This window comes from Carcharodon carcharias, chromosome 2, assembly GCF_017639515.1.
Source record: "Carcharodon carcharias isolate sCarCar2 chromosome 2, sCarCar2.pri, whole genome shotgun sequence".
NCBI lineage: Eukaryota > Metazoa > Chordata > Chondrichthyes > Lamniformes > Lamnidae > Carcharodon > Carcharodon carcharias.
The window spans coordinates 159,513,646-159,540,279 of NC_054468.1; the positions used below are offsets into that span (position 1 = coordinate 159,513,646).

General features: G+C 42.9%; 1 protein-coding gene across 2 annotated transcripts in view; it reads right to left on the minus strand.

The window, feature by feature from the left end:
• scaf8 (SR-related CTD-associated factor 8) overlaps window positions 1-26,634 on the minus strand; it is a 195,190-nt gene that overhangs the window by 113,292 nt on the left and 55,264 nt on the right. For both annotated transcript variants that reach the window (XM_041217396.1, XM_041217387.1), the window contains exon 3: window positions 15,373-15,417. In XM_041217396.1, the coding sequence (XP_041073330.1) occupies window positions 15,373-15,417 (45 nt within the window). The remainder of the gene's footprint in view (window positions 1-15,372; window positions 15,418-26,634) is intronic.

Genomic DNA, 26,634 nt, shown 5'->3' on the forward strand with positions numbered 1-26,634 from the left:
TATTTGGCCCACTCAAATGCAGATATATGAATTGCATTTCTGGGGACAATGTACCCGTTCTGATATTTTGAGGACCCATTCCAATACATGCTTGAAGATCAGGGCAATGGCTGGTCCCTGCTCTCGTGGCATATTTGATCTTAGGCATCTTCTGCAGGGTGGATTCCTTCTTCTTTTCTTGGACCAGTTTTTCCACTAACAACAAATTCTTTCGCTGCAGCACAGTTACTTGACAAGTTAGCAAGCATTATGACTTATAGCTTGAAACCAGCTTCACAATTCATTCATTCTGCATGAGGGCCCATTTCTGTTTGTCAATGACCATACACAGTCTGATCTGTGGGGGTATGTTTTAAACTCCCTCACATTTCTTGAAAACACTGTCTGTATCACCTGCTTGATCCGTTGCGCAAACTTATCAGGCACGTAGACCCAAAACACTCATTTGCGACCAGAAAAATTGAGACCAACACCTAATGCGAGTATAGCTCTGAACATGCATTTATGAAAAACGGAGGCATTGAGTTATAGAGCAATTTAGGTCTAAACATGCGTTTTGGTGTTGAAAAAAATGGGGTCATCTTACATGCCAGGTCAACTTGTTTGCCACGGTCTACGGTACTCTATGGAACAATTGGCAGAATGTGGCTCATAGTGTTCCACAAGGATCAGTGTTGGGGCCTCAACAATTTACTGTATTAACGAAAGAAAGCTACAAGCTCATGTTTACGGGTGACACAAAGATAATTGGCACTGTTTACAATGTAGACAGAAGCATAAAACTGCAGAGACAAATTAAGTGAATGGGCAAAACTACGCAAATAGGATTTCAAGGTAGGCATACGTGAGATCATCCACTTTGTACCAACAAAGGACAGAACAGGATAATTTCTAAGTGGTGAAGGCTAGAAAAAAATGGAGATCCAAAGAGACTAGGGGTCCAGGTACAAAAGCATTAAAACGATATGAAGAAGTTCAGAAAATAATCAGAAAGGTTAATGGAATGCTTATCTTTACAAACCAAATCTGAAGGACTGACAGTGGTTATGGGCACCACAATTTAGGAGGGATTAGTAGATTAACCAGAATAATTGCTAGAGTGTTGAATGAATACTTCACATCCATCTTCGCCCAAGAGAATGAGGATGAAGGTATGGAACTCAGGGAGAGAGACTGCAAGGTTCTTAAACAATTTGATATAGGGAGTGACAGAGTATTGGAGGTATTGGCAGGCTTAGAAGTGGACAAATCTCCAGGTCCAGATGATTTGTATCCCAGACTGCTGAGGGAGGCAGGGGATGAGGTCGCAGGGGCTCTGACCCAAATTTTTATTTCCTCTCTGGCCATGGGGGAGGTGCCACAGACTGGAGAACAGTTAATGTGGTTCCGCTATTTAAGAAGGGTTGTAGAGATAATCCAGGGAACTATAGGCCAGTGAGTCTCACGTCAGTGGTAGGGAAACTATTGGAGAAAATTCTGAAGGAGAGAATCTATCTCCACTTGGAGAGGCAAGGTTTGATCAGGGATAGTCAGCATGGCTTTGTCAGAGGGAAGTCATGCCTAACAAATTTGAATGAATTTTTTGAGGAGGTGACCAGATGTGTAGATGAGGGTAGTGCAGTTGATGTAGTATATGGGTTTCAGCAAAGCCTTATAAGTCTCCCCACATGGGAGACTTATAAAGAAGGCAAATGCACATGGGATACAGGGTAATTTGATAAAGTGGAATCAAAATTGGCTTAGTTGTAGGAGACAGAGGGTGATGACAGAAGGATGCTTTAGTGACTGGAAGCCAGAGTGCAGTAGCGTACCACAGGGATCTGTGCTGGGTCCCCTATTATTTGTCATTTATATAAACAACATAGATGATAATGTGGGGGGTAGGATTAGTAAGTTTGCGGATGACACAAAGATTGGCCTGGTGGTTAACAGGGAGGTTGAGTGTCTTGGGATACAGGAAGATATAGACGGGATGGTCCAATGGGCAGATAAGTGGCAGATGGAATTTAACCCTGAAAAATGAGAGGTGATACACTTTGGAAGGAGTAATTTGACAAGAAGGTATTCAATGAACGGCATGACACTAGGAAGTTCTGAGGAACAAAGGGACCTTGGCGTATGTGTCCATAGATCTCTGAAGGCAGAGGCACATGTCAGTGGGATGGTGAAAAAGGCATATGGGACACTTGCCTTTATCAATCGAGGCATAGATTACAAAAGTAGAGAGGTCATGTTGGAGTTGTAAAGAACCTTGGTGAGGCCACAGCTGGAGTACTGTATGCAGTTCTGGTCGCCACATTATAGGAAGGATGCGATTGCACTGGAGATTCACCCGGATGTTGCCTGGGATGAAGAGAGGTTGGATAGACTTGGGCTGTTTTCGTTGGAGCAGAGAAGACCGAGGGGCGACCTGATCAAGGTGTACAAGATTATGAGGGGCATGGACAGGGTGGATAGGGAGCAGCTGTTCCCCTTAGTTGAAGGGTCAGTCACGAGGGGACAGAAGTTCAAGGTGAGGGGCAGGAGGGTTAGGGGGGATGTGAGGAAAAAATTTTTTACCCAGAGGGTGGTGACAATCTGGAATGCACACCCTGGGGAGGTGGTAGAGGCAGGTTGCCTCACATCCTTTAACAATTACCTGGATGAGCACTTGGCATGTCATAACATTCAAGGCTATGGGCCAAGTACTGGTAAATGGGATTAGGTAGGTAGGTCAGGTGTTTCTCATGTGTCGGTGCAGACTCGATGGGCCGAAGGGCCTCTTCTGCACTGTGACTCTGTGAAACCCTGAATTCAAAGGATGTTACAAGGAGAAATTACACAAACTAGGGCTACATTCTGTGGAATTTAGAAATTTAAGGTGCAATTTGATAGAAGTTTTCAAGACATTTAAGAGAAACAAATTGCATTAATTGGCAGAAACTATTTCTGCTAGTTGGAGAGTCTCAGACTGGGGGTACTATGAAAAAATTAGAGCCAGACATTTCAGGAACAAAATTAGTAAACACTCTCATGCAAAGGGTGGTAAAAGTTTGGAACATTTCCACAAACAGCTATTGATTCCAGATAAATTGTTAATTTTAAAACAGAGTTTAATAGATTTTTGATAGCGAAAGGTATGCTGGGTACTTGGAAGTGAAGTCGCAGATCAGCCATAATCTCACTGAACGGTAGAACAGGTTTGAGACTAAATGGCCCACTCCTATGTTCTTGAACCAATGAGATTTAAGGATTGAGAAAGAGGGACAATGGAGAAATAAATGACAAAAAATACAATAAAATTAGGTATAAGAAAAAAAAAAGAGAAATGAAAGATTGAATTGAGAAAACATGTTTAAACATTTCTAAGAACAATTTACTATCTGTAGAAATGAGAGCCTACTATTTCAAATGCTCCCTTTCTGGGCCCGAACGGTTGAGTGATATTGCAGGACCAGAAATCTAGTCATTTAGAAGGAACTTACACTGTTGTTACATACTCGCCAAACTTTCGGCGGTGGGTTTTGTTGGCAATTAAATGCACATACAGCAATTTCTTAAAACTCATGGAGGAAGTTGAAGGCCGGTTTTCATTTTCTCAAGGTGGAGTAGCACAAATCATCCAGCAACTTGCAGGATATGCATTAAACTCGTGATTACATTGCAGCAAAACCTGGGCTGTTACATTGGATTGCATGGACCATAGCAGGTGTACCATAAATCACAATGTATAAATCAATCCAGCATACAAGGTGACTCAATTTTTCTGGCTCCAAAAATTGTGATTTTGCATGCATTTGTCATGTAAGTCTGCCCCCTCTTTTCAGCCACAAAATGCTATACTTGCAGCATAGTAGTCAACTTTTCATCCCATCAGTGAATGTTTTGCTTACCGGTACCTTATAACTGGGCACAAGAGATCATGTGGTGATACAGGCTGCACTGCAAAGATGCGCAGGAGTTTAAGGCACACCTACTCTTTTGCAAAACAAAAACAGAATTACCTGGAAAAACTCAGCAGGTCTGGCAGCATCGGCGGAGAAGAAAAGAGTTGACGCTTCGAGTCCTCGTGACCCTTCGACCGACTGGTCGAAGGGTCACGAGGACTCGAAGCGTCAACTCTTTTCTTCTCCGCCGATGCTGCCAGACCTGCTGAGTTTTTCCAGGTAATTCTGTTTTTGTTTTGAATTTCCAGCATCCGCAGTTTTTTTGTTTTTGTTTCTACTCTTTGCGTTGGATTCCGATACATTTCAAAATGTTGGCAATATAAACTGACCCCTTCTGGAGGTATTTTTCAAGGCTTCAAAGATTGATTTATATGCCGACATCTACCAACATCAATGGCTGAAAAAAAGTCACGTGTTGCCACACCAAGGTATCAGTGGTCAAGACCAGGGTGGAATCTTGAACACATACACACACACACACACACACACACACACACACACACACACACACACACACACACACACAAATGTTTTCTCGCTCTAAAAACGCACTCATTAGAAAGTTGAATTTCACTGCAAAAGTTTGGACACATAGCTGTTATGTCTATTACAACAAGAATTGGTTTTATGCCAACATCTTTGGTAATTAATTTTAGGTAAAAAGTTGCAAATAACATTGTGATTCAAAAATTGGATCAGATTTCCTCAACATATTAACTTCCAAATATTTACACAAAAATCACAGCTGCTGTAGCGTATTCCTCATTCTTAGGATCAATAACACAAGGAACTGCAGCAATGTAGTATCCTTCTCTACCAAACACAGTATCCTCAAGTGGGTTACTATCTTTTGTACATGGAGGGTACCTCAAAAAGAAATCTGGTTACCAGTCTTCATTTTGGCATAAACTGTAGCTTGAAGTTCATCCTCTACATCAGATCATCATCAATAGCAATGACAGCAACAACACTGGGTGTATTACTATAGTGCAGATTCTGGGAGAATGATCCAGAGAGACATGAGAGCAAACCCCATCATGACAGGTGGAAAATTAAAATTTGCTTAATCAATCAAATCTGGAATAAAAAGCTGCTATCAGTACTGGCGGCCAAGAAATTACAATATGTCTTAAAAACCCATCTGATTCACTGTGTCATTTACAGATGGAAATCTGCCGGTCCAGTCTATATGCGATTATGTACCCACAGCAAATCGGTTAGTTCCTAATGGCCCTCTGAAATGACCAAGCAAGACACTCAGCTGTGTCATATTGCTAGAAGAAATAATAAAACTGGATGGACTACGTGGCATGATAAAGGCAAGCCTAACCCAGTTGACTCTACAAAGACTCTTCACTAACATCTAAGGACTTGCACCAAAATTAGGAGCTAACCTACTATTAGGAAAGAGATATAGTTTAAGTAATTTATTTTTGTACTTGGGTGTGTTCGGAATAAGATATATCTTTAAGTTTGAGCTTAGCTTTGATGCTTAAGTTTGATTTGTGTTTCTGTATGTGTTAAAAGGAGAAGTTGAGTTTTAGTTTCACTTTAAAAGATGCCAGCATTTTAATGAAGATCTTATGACTCTTGAAGGGGACTCAAAAGAAACAACGTAGCCTAAAAACCTGGTGGCCAACACACATGCACGCACACACAAACTTAAAAAAGTAGCTTGAATTCAGTTGGAAGCAATTGCCAGCTGAAGCAGCCTAGAAGGGACAGATAGGCAGTCATAAACCAAAGTTCAGTTGAAGCCAGGATTCCAGAAAGGCAGGACAGCAGAGGGACAGGTATCAAGTCCCATACTGAAGTTGAAGCCAACTGCCTGGGGAAGCTAGACAGGAGAGGGAACTGCAGAAGCAGGTTCCAGAACTAAAGAAGAAAGTCCCCAAATCCAGGGGAGTGGAACAGGAAAAGTCCCACAAAGATAGTCCAGTCAAAGGACAAAGACAGGAATCTGGAAACAGTGCTATTCTGTGGAAATGAAAATAAGGAGCAAAGAGGAAGGCTCCAAGCTTAAAGAGAAGAAAGCTGCAGGACGCAGATTTAAAGCGATATAGGCATGCAAGAAACCAGAAGATCCAAGGAGATACTGAAGGCCTGTAACTCTTCACTATGAGCATGTGAAGCAGTGGTGTTCTGTTGGCATGGCTGAATCAGTGAGAGAGTGTGCATAAAAGGAAGCTTGGATGCACGTGGCGACCCAGGGGAGAGGAACACCAGGAGGAGAGTTCGAAGCCCTGGAGGTAGACCCTTGCAGAAGGCACCTGAGAGAAAGCATTGATTTGGGAGAAGATTCCAAAGCGAGTTCTTGGAGAGTGGAGATTGGAAACCCTCGTGTGAAAGACGGAGTTCAGTGAGACCAGTTGGCTCACTGTGTGACAAGCATCTGGGGGGAGTTGAGGAGAGATCCATAGCATCTGTTTGGGGTGGCATCTGTCGCTTCTTTTCAGAGTGTGGTGTGCTGAACCACAGGTCATCTATTGGTTTGCATGGACTGTGCACTATGAACACTAGGGTATAAGATAGCTTTTGTAACTTGTGTTATCCTTACAAATCCATATGTATCTGCAAAGGTATAAATGTGTGTGAAGGAGTATTGTAATATAGTTCATCTTTTGGTCGCTGAGTAAATGTTTTATTCTTTTGTTAAAAGTTCATCAGCTGGCTCCTGACTCTGTTCAGCCACTCTCCACATATCTAAACAAAAAATAAAAGTTAGGATCCATCAAGCCAGGTTTCACCCTGGGATCAGGCTTGCCCAGTAGTAACATCAGCTGGGATCATAACACCACAGACTTCTCAAGGAACAGCTTGACAGTCATGATCACAGAATCATACCTCCCAGCCAATGTCTCAATCACCATTATAATAATAATAAAAACAAAAAAACTGCGGATGCTGGACATCCAAAACAAAAACAGAATTACCTGGAAAAACTCAGCAGGCCTGGCAGCATCGGCGGAGAAGAAAAGAGTTGACGTTTCGAGTCCTCATGACCCTTCGACAGAGTTCTGTCGAAGGGTCATGAGGACTCGAAGCGTCAACTCTTTCCTTCTCCACCGATGCTGCCAGACCTGCTGAGTTTTTCCAGGTAATTCTGTTTTTGTCCCAATCACCATTCCTGATGACGACCTGTCGACCAGCAGAAGACACCTACCAGCTGTGGCAGCACAGTGATACACAATCAGGAGGGAGTGGTCCTGTGAGTGTTCAATACTGGCTTCAGGTTCCATGAAGCCTCTTGGCTTCAAGTCAAAGGAAATCTACTGCTGATTACTACCTACCGCCCTTCCTCAGCTGATGAACCAGTACTCCATGTTGAACACAACATGAAAGAAAAACTTGAGGGTAAAAGGAGTACAGAATGTGCAGTGGGAGGGGAACTTCACCAGTGTCCACCACCAGGAGTGGATTGGTAGCATAATTATTGACCTAGTAGACAGAGTCCTACTGGACATAACTGCTAGACTGGGCCTACAACCCGTGATGAGAGAACCAAGATGACAAGGGGGAAAACCTACTTGGCCACATCCTCACCAATCTGCTGTCACAGATCTGTCCATGACGGAACTGGTCAGAGTGACCAACTCAGAGTCTCTATGGAGACTAAGCCCCATCTTCACATTGAGAACATCCTCCATCATGTTGTATGGCACTACCACAGTGCTAAATGGGATAGATTCTGAACAGATTTAGCAGCTCAAAGCTGGGCATCCGTGTGGTGCTGTGGGCCATCAGTAGCAGCAGAACCACAATCTGCAACTTCCCTCACCCTACCATTAAGCCAGGGACCATCACTGATTCAATGAAGGATAGGAGAGCATACCAGGAGGTGCTCTAGGCATATCTAAAAATGAGGTGTCATGTGAAGTTACAATACAGGGCCACATACATGCTAATAGGCGAAAGCAGCACAGACATAGCTAAGTGATCCTACAACCAAAGATTCAGATCAAAGCTCTGCAGTCCTGACACATCTGATCACAAATGCTGGAGGACAATTAACCAACTAACAGGAGAAGCAGACTCCATGAACATCTCCATCCTCAATGATGGTGGATGATGAAAAGTGCTAAATTCCAGAGTTCAGGTGAGAGTGACTGCCTTGAACATCATAATTGCATTTGATTGAATGTGCTATCAAGGAACCCTAATAAAACTGATGTCATGGGAATAGGGGAAAACTCTCCACTGGTGGAAGTTATACCAAGTACAAGGAAGGTGGTTCTGGCTGTTGGAGGTCATTCATCTCAGCCCCAGGACATCACTGCAGGAGTTATCACAGCAATGTTCTTGGCCCAATGGCTTCCCTCCATTGTAAGATCAGAAGTGGGGATGCTTGATGATTCCATAGTGTTCAGATTTATTTGTAACTCCTCAGGTAATGAATTAATCGTGCCTGCACACATCAAGATATGAACATCTCCAGGCTTAGCCCGCTAAGAGGCAAGGAACATTCATAACACAAGTGCCAGGCTTCAACAAGGGAGAGTCTAGTCGCTCTGCTCGAATTTCAATGGAATTACCATTGCTGAATTCCCAAATATTATTAACCAGAACATTATACACACCTGCCACATAAATACTGTGGCTACAAGAGCAGGTCAAAAGCCGGGTATTCTGTGGTGACTGACTGACCTCCTAATTCCTCAAACCCTTTCAACCATCTACAAGGCACAAGTCAGGAATGTGATGGAATGCTCTCTACTTGCCTGGATAAGTGCAGTTCCAACAACACTCAAAGCTCAGGACAGAACAGCCACTTGACTTGCGTCCCATCCACCTCCTTAAACAGTCACTTCTTCCACCACCAGTGCACTAGGGCCGCAATGTGTACCATCTACACACAAGATGCACTTCAGCAACTCACCAAGGTTCCTTTGATAAGCACCTCTCAAACCCACAACCTCCCATTGCCTAGAAGGACAAAGGTAGCAGATGCATGGGAACACCACACCTGCAGGTTTCCCCTTCAAGTCATGCACCATTCTGGCTTGGAAATATTGTCCTTCCTTCATCATTGCTGGGTCAAAATTCTGGAACTCATTTCATATAGGAATGCCTATATGACATGGACTGCAGCAGTTCACAATGGTGGCTCAACACCACCTCCTGAAGGGCAATAAATGATGGCCTCACCAGCAATACCCACATCCCACGAATCAATTAAAAAAAACACCATTTATATTGCGCCTTTAAAGTAAGTGTTCCAAGGATTGTTATTAAACACAATTTGATACCAAGCTACATAAGGAGGTATCAGGGAAGATGACGAAAAGCTTAGCTAAAGAGGCAGGTTTCAAGAAACGTCTTAAAGAAAGGAGAGGAAGGGAGGTTTAGATGAGGAATTCCAGAGCTTCAGCCCTTGCTGAAGACAGCCTAATTAAAATCGAGGATGCTCAAAAGGCCAAAATTGGAGAAGTGTAGATATCTCAGTGGACTTTAGAGCAGGCAGAAATAATAGATAGGGAGGCACGAGGCTACAGGTGGATTTGAAAACTAGGATGAGTGTTTTAAAACCAGGGCATTGCTCGACCAGGTCTTAACGTAGGTTAGCAAGCACAGAATTAATAGGTGAATAGAATTTGGTGCAAGTTAGGACTCAGGCAGCCGAGCTGCGGATGACCTCGAGTTTGTAGGGTAGCAAGTGCTGGCCAGGATTCTGCTAGACTAGTCAATTCTAGAGATAACAAAGAATCATGGCCTGACCTGACTTCAGAGGATAGCAAGACTCCCCAGATGTGGAGCTTAAGTACACTGTTTGTCAAAGCTAGTTAGGGCAGCCCAAATAGGAACACAGGAGGAGTAGGCCATTTGGCCCTTCGAGCCTGCTCCACCATTCAATAAGATCATGAATGACATTGCTGTGGGCTCAACTCCACTTTCCTGTCTGCCCCCCATAACCTCAGTCCCTTGTCCATCAAAAATTTGTCTAACTCTGCCTTGAATAAATTCAAAGATGCAGCCTCCGCCGCTTTCTTGGGAAGAGAAATGCACAGACTAACGACCTTCAGAGAAAAAGCTTCTCACCTCAGACATAAATGGGAGGCCTGTTATTCTCAAACTGTGTCCCTTAGTTCTAGTCTCTCCCACAAGTGGAAACATCCTCCCAGTATCTACCCTATAAAAGATCCTGAGGGGACATTGTGTTTCAATAAGATTACCTCTCATTCTTCTAAACTCCAACCGCCCCACCTGTTCAACTTTTCTTCACAGGATAAGCCCTTCATCCCAGGAATGAGTCAAATGAACCTTCTCTGTACTGCTTCTAAAGTAATTATATCTTTTTTCAAATGAGACCAAAACTGCATTATTCCAGATGTGGTCTCACCAATGTCCTGTAAAGCTGCAGTAAAACTTCCGTACTTTTATATTCCATTCCCCTTCCAATAAACACCAACATTCTATTTGCCTTCCTAATCAATTGCTGTATCTGCATACTACCTTTTTATGATTATGTACCAGGACGCCCAGATTCCCCCCGTACCACTGAATTCTACAATATCTCTCCATTTAGATAGTATACTGCTTTTCTATTCTCCCTGTGATTTTCCCATGTTATACTCCACCTGCCAAATTTTTGCTCGCTCACTTAACCTGTCTATACCCCTTTGCAGGCTCTCTACCTCCTCGAGCTTATTTTCCTACCTACCTTGGTGTCATTGGCAAATTTAGCTACCATACATTTGGTCCCTTCATTCAAATCATTAATGTAGATGTAAGTAAGCTGAGCCCCAGAACTAATCCCTGTGACATCTCACTAGGTACAGCTTCCAACCCAAAAAAGACCCATTTATCCCTACCATCTGCTGCTTGAAAGCTAACCAATCCTTTATCAAATTGAAAGAAACATTGTATAAATCTGCAAAGATTAGTGGTAGGTCAGAAGATTGGTCAGATTTTAAGAACCAGCAAAGAATGGTTAAAAAGATAATAAAGAGGCAGAAAGCAGAGTATGAGAGAAAGCTAGCTAGTGATTACAAACAGATAAAGTTTCTACAAGTATTTAAATAGGAAAAGAATAACTAAAACTTGTGTTAGTCCTCTAGGGAGAATGTCTGAGGGAACTGACCCATGCTAATAGGTTAACCCTATGCCATGTTCTCTTTAGTAACCTTGTGGAATGTTACCAAATGTCTTTTGGAAATACCACATCTACAGATTTTCCTTTATCATCCTGCTTGTTACTTCCTCAAAAATCTCCAATAACTTAGTTAAACACAAGTTTCCTTTCACAAAACCATGTTGACTCTGCCTGATCACATTATGATTTTCTAAGTATCCTGCTATACCCTCCATAATAATAGATTCTAGCAATTTCCCTATGACTAACTGGCCTGTAGTTTCCTGCTTTGTCTCCTTCCTTTCTTGAATAAAGGCTATTAGCTATTTGCTAATCCATTGGGAACCTTACAGAATCTAAGGAGGTTTAGAAGATTATAACCAAATGCATCTACTATCTCAGCACCAATTCTTTTAAGAACTAAGGATGCAGGCCATCTGGTCCTGGGAACTTGTCAGCCTTTAGGTCTAATAGTTTTCCCAGCACCTTTTCCCTAATGATGGCGATTGTTTTAATCTCCCTCCTATTCACCTTTTGAGTTTCAAGTTTTCTAATTCTTCTAGTGAAGATAGACATGAAGTACCTGTTCAATACCTCCACTATTTCCCTGTTTTCCATTATCAATTCCCCGAGACTCTCTCCCTCGAGAGGACCAACATGAGTTTTAGTTACTCTTTTCCTATTTAAATACTTATAGAAACCCTTACTATCTGTTTTTAAATCATGAGCTAGTTTTCTCTCACTCTGCTTCTTGCCTCTTTATTATCTTTTTAGTCATTCTTTGCTGGTTCTTAAAATATGATCAATCTTTTGACCTACCAGTAATCCTAGCAGATTTGTAGACTGTTTCTTTCAATTTGATACAATCCTCAAACCTCTTTTCAGCCACAGATGATGCATCCTTCTCAAGGGGTCTTTGTTTCTTATGGAGATAAATCTTTGAGTTATTAAACATCTCCTGAAAAGTCTGCCACTGCATCTCTACTGTCCTACCTTTTAACCTAGTTTCCCAATTCTTTTTAGCCAGCTTTGCTTTCAGACACACATAATTACTTTTATTCAGGTTTAAAACCCACATTTCTGCTCATCAAACTGGATATGAAATTCTATCATATTATGATCACTGTCACCTAAAGGCTCATTCACCATGAAGTTACTGATTAATCTTATCTCATTACCAGGTCCAGAATAGCCTGCTCCCTGGTTGGCTCCAGAATGTACTGCTCCAAGAAAATGCCCCACATACACTAGGTGAATTCATTTTCCAGGCCACTTTTTAATCTCCATGTAGACTGGGCAAGTCAGACTGGCACTCATCCATGATTATTGTGCTACCTTTCTTACAGGCCCCATTTTCCTTCCTGTATACTCTGTCCCACAGTGTAACTTCTGTTAGGGGGCCTATAAACTACTGCCACAAACGATCTCTTACCTTTCCTATTTCTTATCACTATCCAAACTGATTGTACATCATGCTCTTTTGAGGTATCATCTCACTATTGTATTAATGACATCCTTAATTAACAGAGCTACCCCACCACCTTTTCCTAGCTTCCTATCCTTTTCAAGATGTCAAATGCCCTTCAATATTCAGGTCCCAGCCTTGGTCACCCTGCAACTATGCCTCTGTGATGGCTATCAGGTCATACATATTTATTTCTATCTGTGCTAACAATTCATTAATTTTGTTACGAATGCTGTGCACATTCAGATACAGAGCCGTTAACTGTCATTCTACCATTTTTGCAATCTTTGGCCTTATCTGCTGGTGCACTCTTAAGTTCGTACTCTTTGTCCCTTCCTGCCACACACTGGTTATCTTTAACCAAATTGCTACCCCGCTCTGGTACCTTGTTGTCACTCTTTGATTTACCACATAAGACCATAAGACATAGCAGCAGAAATTAGGCCAATCGGCCCATCGAGTCTGCTCCGCCATTCAATCATGGCTGATAAGTTTCTCAACCCCATTCTCCCGCCTTCTCCCCGTAACCTTTGATTCCCTTACCAATCAAGAACCTATCTATCTTGGTCTTAAATACACTCAATGACATGGCCTCCACAGCCTTCTGTGGCAATGAAATCCATAGATTCACCACTCTCTGGCAAAAGAAGTTTCTCCTCATCTCTGTTCTAAAAGGTCTTCCCTTTACTCTGAGGCTGTGCCCTCGGGTCCTCTTATATGATCCCTTCCCCCTCCACTATTTAGTTTAAAGCCCTCTGTACCACCATAATTATACGACTCACCAGAACACTGGTCCCAGCATGGTTCAGATGAAACCCATCTCAATGGTACAGCTCCCATTTTCTCCAGGACTGGTGCCAGTGCCCCATTTCTCCCACACCAATCTTTGAGCCACTCATTAATCTCTCTAACCGTACTCACCCTACACCAATTTGCTCATGGCTCAGGTAATGATCCAGAGATTATCTTTGAGGCTCTGCTTTTTAATTTAGCCCGTAGCTGCTCATAATCCCTAAACAGAGCCTCTTTCCTAGTTCTACCGGTGTCGTCGGTACATCGGGGACCATGACAACTGGATCTTCCCCCCTCCCACTGCAAGTTCCACTCCAGCTCCGAGCAGATGTCCCGAACCCTGGCATTGGGCAGGCAACACAGCTGTGTGGACTCATGCTCTCGGCTGCAGAGAACTGTGTCAAACCCCCTGGACTATACTGTCCCCTACTACCACTATGTTCTTACTAACTCCCCCAACTTGAGTGGTTTTCTGCATCATGGTGCCATTGTAAATTCGCTCATCCATCTCGCAGCCCCAACTTTCAGTCCACAAGTTGCAAGAACTTCAAACCTACTGGACAATTGGAAGGGTTGAGGCTCCTCCAATTCTACCTTTTCGATACCCGACCTGCTTCATTCACAATCACATCCTCTTTGACCACTGAACAAATCGGAAGGGGTGTGACTACCTCCTGGAACAAAGTGTCCAGGGAACCTACCCCTTCCCTGATGCACTGCAGTGTCTGCAGCTCAGACTCCAAATAATTCTATTGCTCAAATAGCAGAAACTCCAGGGTACTTTTCCCACATTGGGTACTTTTTTTGCCTCTCCCAGGAAATTACAAGACTTCATGCTTTTTGATGGGGGCAACGGGTGCAAGGATTTTAGCCATGGTGCTGCAGCAATTATGAATACTGGGCAAGCTTGGTGGAGCAGCTGGTCATTTCCTATCTGTCAATTTCATATATTCACAAATGCCATGACCACCAAGCACCAGTGATGCTTGAGCCAAGTGTATGATCTCTCAGTGTTCTTATGAAGGTCCATAAGCCGGTCCATTGCAGCAGGATCACTGTGCAGACTCTAGCAGCTGAGACCTAATCACCTACAGGTTTGAGAGAAGCACCAGCATTTGGACCACAGAGAAAGAATTAACAAGGGAAGTGAGATAAATGGGCATCTGGTGATAAGAAACATCCTCAGAGAGAAGGAAGACAAAGCTGTTCTGGGAGCTTAGGGGTAGAAGGAATCAGGTGAAGAAGATCCAAAGTCAGAAGGGAAAGAGGTTTGAGAGGAAAGAAACTGAACAATATCAAACAATAACAGGATAGATTCAAATATCAATCACAGTTAACACTTCATCAATTTGTAGCATTTATTCAAGCAGCTTACTTATTGAAGCTGTCAAACCTAAACACCTATTACTGCCCAAAAAGCTGGAGCGCTTAATACACTAAGTGGCCACATTATAACTGGCTATGACCAAAATGGAAAATGGTTATCACCTTTTGAGCGATAGCCTTATTTAAACATGAACATCTTAAGTGGTGTAATATATAGATTATATACATATAAAGCCCCCTTTGTATTTGATCTATCAGGACTAAAGGACAGCATACAACAGTCAAATGCAGTTTTTGTAAAGTATGATTCCATGCTCCAAAACAAATGGAAATTGCTCTGTACTCCCAAAACGTTCATTGATTAAATTATATAAACCAGGCAAATGGAAGAGGAAGTCCAGGTGTATCATGCTGATACAGTTGGTAGACCAAATGTGATGCTTGTGATATTTTTGTATGATGTTCAAAACTGAATTAACTCAACAATCTGAAAGAATAAATGTGAGCAATGTGGAAAACAGCTCATCTCAATGAGGGGCTCAGAACACTGATAGATGGTATGATTAAAAAATGAATATTACAGAACAAGCAAGGCAAAAAAGGTCAAAAAATATGGAAAGAGGAACCAGAGGCTCTCAAGTCAGTCAGCAAGCTGCCTCAAAAAGTGATTAAGATATATTATAGAATCAAAAGCTTCACCTATTATAGGAGTTACAAGTACATAAATATACCCAAGCACCCAATTAAGCACTTAAGTTTTACACATTAATCATGAACTCAATATGAATTCTTACCCTTTGAATAAACTTTTCCACACTCTGTACCACATGCTTGTAGAACTGCAATATAAAAGAGAAAATATTATAGCTTTGAAGATGACAAGCAGGTTAGCAAAGTATTTAATAAATCATATGACATCCTGGACTTTTTACAAAGACAGAACAAAAGCCAGGAAATACTCAGCAGATCTGGTGCTATGATATCTGTGGAGAGAGAAACAGAGTTAACGCCTCAGGTTGATGAACTTCATCAGGTCAGGAAAAAGTTACAGATGTAGCAGGTTTTGGGCAAGTACAGAGGCAGGAGAGAAAAAGAACTAAAGGGAAGGTCTGTGATAGGGTGAAGACAAGAAAGACCAAGTGACAGAAGGGCCAATGGAGCAAGGCAAAGTGAGATGGTAATGGGACAAGTGAAGAAATAAAAGATGGGTCCAGAGTATGCATAAATAGAAAGCAGGATCATCACCAACAAATGCCATCACACAATAATAAAATCAAAAAATAAATAGTGGAAGAGGTTTCAATCTGAAATTGTTGAACTCCAAAAGGCTGTAAAGTGGCTAATCTAAAAGATAAGGTATTTTCCTCAAGTTCATGTTGAGCTTTATTGGAAGTATGTAGAAGGCTAAAGAGAGTGTAGTCAAAGTGGGACGGAGAATTAAAATGACACAACGGCCGGAAGCTCAGTCAGTTTGCTGACTGAATGATAGTACATCACAAAGCAGTCACCAAATCTGCATTTGATCTCCGCAATATAGAGGAGGCCTAATCGGAAACAACAAATAAAGTATACTAACATGACAGAAGTGCAAATGCTGTTTCACCTGAAGCGTGTGTTTGAGGCCTTGGGCTCTGAGGAGAGGAGGGAAAAATAGCAGACATCGTTTCTCCTGCACTTGCAAAGGAAGGTGCCGTGGAGAGTCAAGGGTGTTAGGGGTGACTGAGGAATGGTGGGAACAGTCCCTTCTGAATGCCAAAGGGGGAGGGAAAAGAAAAGACGAGTTTGGTTTTGCATCACACTAGGAGGTGAAAATGGCAGAGCATGATCCACTGAATTTGGAGGCTGGTGGAGTGAGAGGTGAGGGCAAGGGGGAACTCTACTTTGGTTCTGGGAGTTTGCGAAGGGGCAAGAGCAGAAGTACATGAACTGGAATGGTCATAATCGAGGGCCCCATCAGCCACAGTTTTGGATGGGGTGGGTGGAAGCTGTGCATGGGTAGAATTCTTAGTTGGCGAAAAAGAAAGACATATCAAAATCGCTAGTATAAAAGGCAGTACTGTCAGAACAGATACAACAGAGATAGAGGTATTGGGAGAATGGAGGACTCCTTACAGGAACCAGGGCAGAAGGAAGTTTAACTAAAGTAGCTGGGGGAGTCAATATCTTAATAGTGGATATTAGTTGATAGGTGATCTACAGAAATGGAGACAGAAGGCAAGGAGGGAAGGCGAGAGTCGAAGGTAAACCACGTGGAAGTGATGGAACGACGGAAATTGGAAACAAAGTTGATTAAATTGTCCAGTTTGGGGGCAACAGTAGAAAACTACACCACTAGTGTAGGGGGAGGTGATGACATAATGGTTTTGTCATTGGACTAGCAATCCAGAGGGGTAATGTTCTGGGTTCAAATCCCAATACGGCGGATGGTGAAATTTGAATATAGTAAAAATCTGGAATTAAAAATCTAACGATGACCATGAAACCATTGGCGGTTGTTGTAAAAAACCTATCGGGTTCACGAACGTCCTTTAGGGAAGGAAATCTGCTGTCCTTGCCTTGTCTGGCCTACATGCGACTCCAGACCCACAGCAACGTGGCTGACCCTTAAAATGCCCTTTCAAATAGCCTAGCAAGCCACTCAATTGTATCAAACCACTACAAAGTATCAAAAAAGGAATGAAACCGGACGGGCCATCCGGCATCGACCTAGGCCCTGGAAACGAAAATGGCAAACTCAGCCTTGTCGACGCTGCAAAGTCCTCCTCACTAACATCTGGGGGCTAGTGCCAAAATTGGGAGGGCTGTCTCACGAACTAGTCCAGCAACAGACTGGCATAGTCATCCTCACAGGATCAGATAACGTCCAAGCCACCACCATCACTGGGTATGTCCTGGGCAGAGGTGACGGCACAGTGGTATACAGCCCGAAGGGAGTTTCCCTGGGAGCCCTAAACGTTGACTCAGAACCCCATGAAGTCTCATGTTATCAGGTCAAACATGGGCAAGGAAACCTCCTGCTGATTATCAAGTACTGCCCTCTCTCAGCTGATGAATCAGTGCTCCTCTATGTTGAACACTTGGAGGAAACACTGAGTGTGGCAAGGGCACAGAATGTACTCTGGATTGAAGATTTCAATGTCCATCACCAAGAGTGGCTCGGTAGCACCACGACTGACTGAGCTGGCCGAATCCTAAAGGACATAGCTGCTAGACTGGGTCTGTGGCAGGTGGTGAGGGAACCAAGAGGGAAAAACATATTTGATCTCATCCTCACCAACCTGCCTGCCGCTAATGCATCTGTCCATGACAGTAGTGACCACCGCACAGTCCTTATGGAGACAAAGTCCTGCCTTCACTGAGGATACCCTCCATCGTGTTGTGTGGCACCATCACCACCAATTTCAAACAGATCTAGCAACTCTCAAGACTGGGTATCCATGAGGCGCTGTGGGCCATCAGCAGCAGAAGAATTATACTGGAACACAATCTATAATCTCATGCCCAGCATATCCCCCACTATAAGGTTACCAACAGACCAGGGGATCAACTCTGGTTCAATGAACAGAAGATGTCAACCTGTTGAACCTATAACACAGGACTACTCGCATGTCAAACAGGATATGCAGCAATTGATGGACAGAGCAATGCTATCCAACAACCAACGGATCAGATCTAAGCTCTGCAGTCCTGCCACATGCAGTCGTGAACAGTGGCAGGCAATTAAACAACTCACTGCAGGAGGCTCCACAAATATCCCCAGCACATCAGTGCAAAAGGCTGAAGCATCTGTTACAATCTTCAGCCAGAAATGCTGAGTGGATGATCCATTTCCGCCTCCTCTGAAGGTCCCCAGCATCATAGATGTCAGTCTTCAGCTAATTCAATTCACTCCATGTGATATCAAGGAATGGCTGATGGCACTGAATACTGCAAAGGTTATGGGTCTTGACAATATTTTGGCAATAGTACCGAACACTTGTGCTCTTAAACTTGCGCCCCTAGCCAAGCTGTTCCAGTACAGCTACAAGGCTAGCATCCACCCAGCTATGTGGAAAATTGCCCAGATATGTCCTGTACACAAAAAGCAGGACAAATCCAACCTGGCCAACTACCACCCCATCAGTCTATTCTCGATTATCAGCAACGTGACGGAAGGGGTCATCAACAGTGCTATCAAGCAGCACTTGCTTGACAGCACTGTTGATAACCTGCTCACTGACGCCCAGTTTGGGTTCTGCCAGGGCCACTCAGCTCCCAACCTCATTACAGCCTTGGTTCACACATGGGCAAAACAGCTGAACTCCTGAGGGGGGGTGAGAGTGACTGCCCTTGACATCAAGGTAGCATTTGACCAAGTGTGGTATCAAGAAGCCCTAGCAAGACTGGAGTCATTGGGAATAAGGGGAAAAATTCTCCACTGCTTGGAGTCATATCTAGCACATAGGAAGTTGGTTGTGGTTGTTGGAAGTCAGTCATCTCAGCTCCAGGACATCACTGCAGGAGTTCCTCAGGGTAGTATCCTCAGCCCAAAAATCTTCAGCTGCTTCATCAATGACCTTCCTTCCATAAGGTCAGAAGTGGGGATGTTTGCTGATGACTGCACAATGTTCAGCACCATTCATGGCTCCTCAGATGCTGAAGCAGTTCATGTCCAAATGCAGCAAGACCTGTACAATATCCAGGCTTGGGCTGACAAATGGCAAGTAACATTCGCGCCACACAAGTGCCGGGCAATGACCATCTCCAACAAGAGAGAATCTAACCATCACCCCTTGACGCTCAATGGCATTACCATCACTGAAACCCCCACTATCAATATTCTAGGGGTTACCAGTGACCAAAAACTGAGCTGGATTAACCATATAAATACTGTGGCTACAAGAGCAGGTCGAGGCTAGGAATCCTGGACAAGTGACTCACCTCCTGACTCCCCAAAGCCTGTCCACCATTCCACCATCTACAAGGCACAAGTCAGGAGTGTGATGGAATACTCCCCACTTGCCTGGATGAGGGCAGCCCCCAGAATACTCAAGAAGCTTGACACCGTCCAGGACAAAGCAGCCCACTTGATTGGCACCTCATCCACTCTCTCCACCACTGACGCAGTCACAGCAGCATAAACCATCTACAAGATGCACTGCAAGAATTCACCAAGGCTCCTTAGACAGCACATTCCAGACTCACAACCACTACCATCTAGAAGGACAAGGGCAGTAGATGGATGGGAACACTATCACCTGGAAGTTCCCCTCCAAGTCACTCACCATCCTGACTTGGAAATATATTGCCGTTCCTTCACTATTGCTGGGTCAAAATCCTGGAACTCCCTCCCTAATAGCACTGTGGGTGTACTTACCCCCACATGGACTGATGCGGATCAAGGCAGCAGCTCACCACCACCTGCTCAAGGGCAACAAGGGATGGGCAATAAATGCTGGCCCAGCCAGTGAAGCCCACATCCCGTGGATGAATAAAAAATGATCATACTACTGGCAAAAGAGGTGAGGGAAACTGATTTTGGTTGAAACAAAGAATGGTAGAAACAGATTCAATAACAGCTATCAAAAGGACAAAGAGGAAAGAATAATGGATATTGGTAAAGACCCAGCGAATGAGATTAAATTGTTTGAGCTGGACAGGCTCGATGGGCTGAATGGTGTCCTGCGCTGTGCTATTCTATAAAGGAGGAAAGAAACAGACTAACAATGATTCAAATTCAGAAAAATAGAAGACTGCAGCCTCTAAGGCATCTGCACTAAGAAAATTCCTGGCAGCTACTGATGGTGTTCCCTTGTGAACCAGCTGGCTCAGCGAGGGATTTTGAAGCCGAAGCAACAGAAGAATTGGGCCTGGACAAACAACTATTACATCAATTCCAAGACTATTTTAACAACATTATCTTTTAAAATCAGAAATGATCAAATACAAGTGCTTTTTAACAAAAAAATGATTACGCTAAAAGCTACCATATATTTTATTTCCAAATTGCAGCTTAGCAGTAATTACAAGTCTGCCATGCCCCCAAATTAAGCAAATTATTTTTTCCCTAAATCCCTGTACAAATATGCAAACCAAGATACATTCACTTTTCAATCAGGGTCAGAAATAATAAATTTCATAGATATTTATTTATTAGGCCTTTGGAAGGAGTTTAATAACAACTTGCATTTATCCCTTTTACATCATAAAACATCCCAAGGTGATTCACAGGATTGTAATCAAACAAAATCTGAGCCACAAAAAGAGATTTAAGTTAGATGATCAAAAGCTTGTTCAAAAACATAGGTTTTATGGAGTATCTTGAAGGAGGAGGGACAGAAAGGCAAAACAGCTCAGTGAGGTTATTCCAGTGCTTAGGACCTAATTTATATCAAGATATTGATATTTTGTCGTGCACAAGTAATTAACTTCCTACACCATGCAAGTTCTGATTGTGTGGATTAGATCCAGATTCTTCTATACTATGAGGTTGGGAAAATGGAACTCACTTGCCAAAAAGAAACTGGATGTAATGTTAGGGTTGCTTCATTTTACTGGACTGAGAGGGAATCCTAATTCGCCAAACAATGAGTTGCGCACACTCAAAGCTGTAGCAGTACAAGCCAACATTATGAAGGGATGAGGCCAGAGGTAGGGGGTAGTGGTGTCAGTGCCTAGAAGAGTTTTCAAGACATACAATATGGCCACAGGTCATGCTGTCACATGACAAGCTATTGGACACTAAAGGCAAATTCCTGATTATGAGGCGTGGAGCCTGTCTACAGAATGACTAGGGACACTAACTCTGAGGTAATATCTAACATAGATCCAAAATTTGAGAAACAATAATGCTGTAATCAGACAAGAATGAACTTGGGTTTTTGTGAAGTTTTAAATTAAATAGAGACATAATCAATATGCTAAACAAAAGTAAACATTCTAAACAATTGGTGCTTCATGAAAGCTCTAGGTTACCTCTATCTTAAATATTTTATTATAAGCAGAGAAGCATAAATAGAGCCAAATTGAGCACTACATTGCCAAATAGTCCTATGCCAAACTTCATTATCGGTCAACCTTTATCATATTAACGGATTGTGAAACACACCTATTTCTGTTAAACTGCTTCATACAAGGGATTCCTTATTTTCTGAGAGCTTAAAGCTTAAAGGCAGATCCATGTGGCAACCATTACCAGTTACTACTGAAGCAGCAACAGCAAACTGGGACAGTGTTGGGCCAATAGAAAATACAAGCACAAGGCGAGGATGGTCAAACTGCTATGGAACATGCATGCCAAGACTCCAAGCAGATATGACACAGGCAGAGGTCATTGTTAACAAAATCTCAGGGATTTCTCAGGTCTTAATCACTGTTAAAACTTCACTGCATAAGACTGTTTAAAAGCCTTAGGTCTGGCTAGGACTTAATACTGTTAAGATATTCGGTAACAAATAGCACCGAGTGACAGTTGAGAATGATTCTTTTCAAAACATCAGGTAATCCCAAGTGCGATGAAACAGCAACTGAAACAAATATTGTCTACATAAATATGAACTAGGATCAGCAAAGAAATTATGAAAAATTTTGAATAAAACGTCAAAGCCAGTAATGGATGCAACTAAAATTTAAAGTTACACATTGGGCGGTATTTTCAATGCCCATTGGCGTCAGGCATCATGGCTGGCATGAGCGGACAATATGTCGTGAAACCAGTTTGCGATCACCCGCACCGCCCATCACATTCCACCTTTCCCGCCGCTGGCATCAGGAACTTCATTTTAATATATTTGCATACCATTATAAGCCCTACTCACTGAAATCATCCTCCCAGCTGGATCATCCGGGCACGTAAGCGTGTTTCACAATGGAACACAAGTGACCTGCACCTGACGAGCTGTACTTCACTCGTGACCTGTTTACCTACCTTGCTTTGGACAGCACTCTGTCATCAGCGCCAGGCTTCACAGGCAGCACCATATCACTTTTAGGGGGGCTCACAGGCTGGTCTTGACTTAGGAAACCAGCTGTAAGGCGGGTGTAGCATTCCAATGGCTGCAGGGCTATGGTTTACTTGGGGATGGGGGAAGAAGTGCCCTCAGGCAAGAAAAGAGGCTGCAAGACTAGGGAATTACTGGGGAAGGGAGGGGTATCCAGGGCGTGTGTGGGGACACAAGTTGATCTGTGCAAGTGGCCTCAACATGATGAGGGCTAAGGAGGCAGTCTCCAGAGGAAATGAGGCCAGGTGAAGATGTGATGTGTGTGTACGCGCCTGTGCAAGAGTGTGAGTTTAGTGATGAGATTGTTGCCTCACCCTGGCGTCACAGATGAGATCATTCATCCTCTTTCTGCGCTGGATGGCAAACCTCTTCTGTGCAGCTTTGGCAATGACCACCACTGCTACAGCTTCCCAAGCTGGAGTGGTGACACTGATGGGCCTCCAGCAACCAGAGTGGGGGTAAAGGACATCCCAGTGGACTCCAACAGTGTACCGAAGGCATCTCATGGGTGAATCACTAAATAAGGGGGCTGCAGTCTTCTTGCCTTAGAGGGCCCGGCCTTCTGTGCAGCAGTCCTGGGCTAGACACACAGAGGTGTGCACATAGTTGCACCGTATATGTGGCACCTGGTGTGAGGAAGCAGCAAGGTGACTGCATGGCAGGCGAATCGGAGGCCACCTGCCAGCAAAATAGTGTTTCCCAGGAATGCATGATTAAATGAGGTGGGATTGAAATGATATGACATGAAAACCCGCCATTGTGGCCAGCGGGTAAAACGTCCTTTTTCCCACCCACAACCACACAGTGCAAATCTGGGACAATTCCACCCATTGAATGTTGTAACTATTAGAATTATATGCACTGAAATAAGCCAAGCAAGCCATGAAAGTGAGAAGTGGCAAATATAATAACTTAGAAAAAACATTTCCATACTACCTGCTGGCTCAATGCGCCTGCAGGGCAATTACCACATTGAGGTACTATGTAGGTCAGTGCCACAATAGATTACCCAATACCAGAACGCATCACTATTAGAAATGTCATTTAGAAAATCATGTCTTAGTGCCAATGTCCATGTCCCGAAGGAATTAACTGAGCGACAAATGACAAAGGCAACCTTCCATCACGTGCTCTGTTTGGAGGTTGCTCTCATGGAGTTATCCAATCTAATTTACTTGCCCTTTCCCAGCACATTTTTTTGTCTTCAAATAATTATCTAATTCCCTATTCCCTTTCAAATACCATATATGCCCGAGTAGACACTCAGGTAATCTTTGCTCAAATTACTCTGCATGGATAAATTTCTAACATCCGCCTTGATCTTCTAGTCATATGTTTAAGTTTACACCTAATTGTTAATGATTTGTCAACAAGAGGAAACAATCTTTCCAATTCTTCATATTTTTGTAAATCTTTATTTTTTTTAAATTCTCTCATGTGATGTGGGTGTCCCTGGCAAGGACAGCATTTGTTGCCCATCCCTAATTTCCCTTGAGCTGAGTGGCTTATTAGGCCATTTCAGAGGGCAGTTAAGAGTTAATCACATTGCTGTGGGTCTGGAATTGCATGTAGGCCAGACCACATAAGGAAAACAGATTTCCTTCCCTAAAGGACATTAGTGAACTAGATGGGTTTTTACGGCAATCAATGAGTGTTTCATGGTCACAATTACTGAGACTTGTTTTCAATTCCAGATTTATTAATTGGATGTAAATTCCACCAGCTGCCATAATGGGATCTGAATCCATGTCCTCAGAGCATTAGCTTGGGTCTCTAGATGACTAGTCTAGTGATAGTACCACTACAGCACCATTAATTAGATCCCCCAAACCTTATGTCTAAAGCCCCAATTTTTCAAGCCCATTTTCATTGCTAGAAGCTCTTACAATGCTGATGGTATTCAAGCAGATTTTTCATGCCTCCTTTTCATAGTTTAACATGTTTTCTGTAATGGATGTACAAAACTGAATTTGCAATTTCCCGTAAACTCAAAATGAACATGAATCTACATTAATTTAATGATTCACAGCTATTCAACGTTCTTGACCACGAAACTGATAATCATATTTTGCCTCATCCATCTTTTTGGTTTTTCTGACACAACTGATCACTTGATCCATTCCAACCAAGTATTAGTCAAAAAGTTGTGCCACGGGCCTGAATCATCAGAACTAGAAATAAATCAAAATTAAAATGTTACAAAAGCATGTCAGGTGTGACCAAAGTTTGATACAGAAAGCATGACAAACAATAAACACAGTTACACACACTTATGACACAAAAATAGGTGGGAAGGCGAGTGGTAAGGATGACACAAAGTCTACAGAGGGATATAGACAGGTTAAGTAAATGGGAAAAGACATGGCAGATGGAATATAATGTGGGAAAGTGTGAGGTTATGCACTTTGGCAGGAAGAATAGAGGAGCTGAATATTATTTTAATGGAGAAAAACTGAAGAAAGCTACAGCACAGAGGAATTTGGGGGTCCACTGCATGAATCCCAAAAAGCTAGCATACAAGTTCAGCAGGTAACAGGGAAGGCAAATGGACAGGCCTTTATTTCAAAGGGATTGGAGTATAAAAATAGGGAAGTGTTGCTAAAGCTACACAAGGTACTAGTTAGACCACACCTAGAATACTGTGAACAGTTTTGATCCCTTTATCTAAGGAAATATATAATGACATTGGAGGCAGTACAGAGAAGGTTCACTAGGTTGATCCTGGGGATGGAAGGATTTTCTTATGAGGAGAGGTTGAGTCGGTTGGGCCTGTACTCATTGGAGTTTAGAAGAATGAGGGGTAACCTTATTGAAACATACAAGATTCTTATGGGGCTTGACAGGGTAGATGTTGAGAGGTTGTTTCCCCTTGTGGGAGAGTTAAGGGCCAGAGGGCATAATCTCAAGTAAGGGGGCGCCCACCTAAAAGAGATGACGAGGAATTTCTTCTCTGAGGGTAGTCAATCTGTGGAATTCTTTACCGCAGAGGGCTGTACAGGCTGGGTCATTCAGTATATTCAAGTCTACGATAGACAGATTTTTAATCAGTAAGAGAATCAAGGGTTATGGGAAAAGGCAGGAAAGTGGAGTTGAGGATTATCGGATCAGCCATGATCTCATTCAATGGCGGAGCAGACGTGATGGGCCGAATGGTCTACTTCTGCTCCTACATCTTATGATCTTACAAGACTTTTAATACATTTCAAGATCACCCATGGTGCTGTTCATGTTGAATCACAGCATGTGCCATTTTCTAATGGGGGAGTTTATGCTATCTGGACATAAGATCAAGGTCACTCATATACAGTGACTAAGTCACATTCGATTTTTATTAAATGTTGCTCTGGGATATCTTATTTTGCAGTGCAATTGAATTCCACAACATTGTCCACTATTCTATAAAAGCTGGTCGCTGGCAGCTGTGTTTTTTTTGAAACAATTGTTTGTGCCTTGGTGGTCAACTCTGTGTAAACATCGCTTGGTGTGGCTCAGAGCCCCACTCTGGCATTGCAGACTCTGCCACATTTGTTGCATAGGACGACAGCAGGATTCACTGGCCTGTTTTCCCTGGGCCCCTTTCTCAGCTAGCTATAAACATTGTAAATGGCAGATTTCTAATTTATATATATTGGGCCAAATCTTCAGATTGCCTCTCCACTCCTTTTTACTTACCTTACACTGGGAGTGCTCCACATTCATTATTTTTTTTAATTCATTCATGAGACGTGGGCATCACTGGCTAGGTCAGCATTTTTGCCCATCCCGAACTGTCCTTGCTTAGAGGGCATTTAAGAGTCAACCACAATGCTGTGGGCTTGGAATCACATGTAGGCCAGGCCAGGTAAGGACGGCAGATTTCCTTCCCTAAAGGGCATTAGTGAATCAGATGGGTTTTTACAACAATCGACAATGGATTCATGGTCATTATTGGACTTTTAATTCCAGCTTTTTAAAAATTCAAATTCCACCATCTACCGTAGTGGGATTCAAACCCAGGTCCCCAGAGCATTACCCTGGGTCTCTGGAATACTAGTCCAGCGACTATACCACTACACCATTGCCTCCCCTAACTTTGAC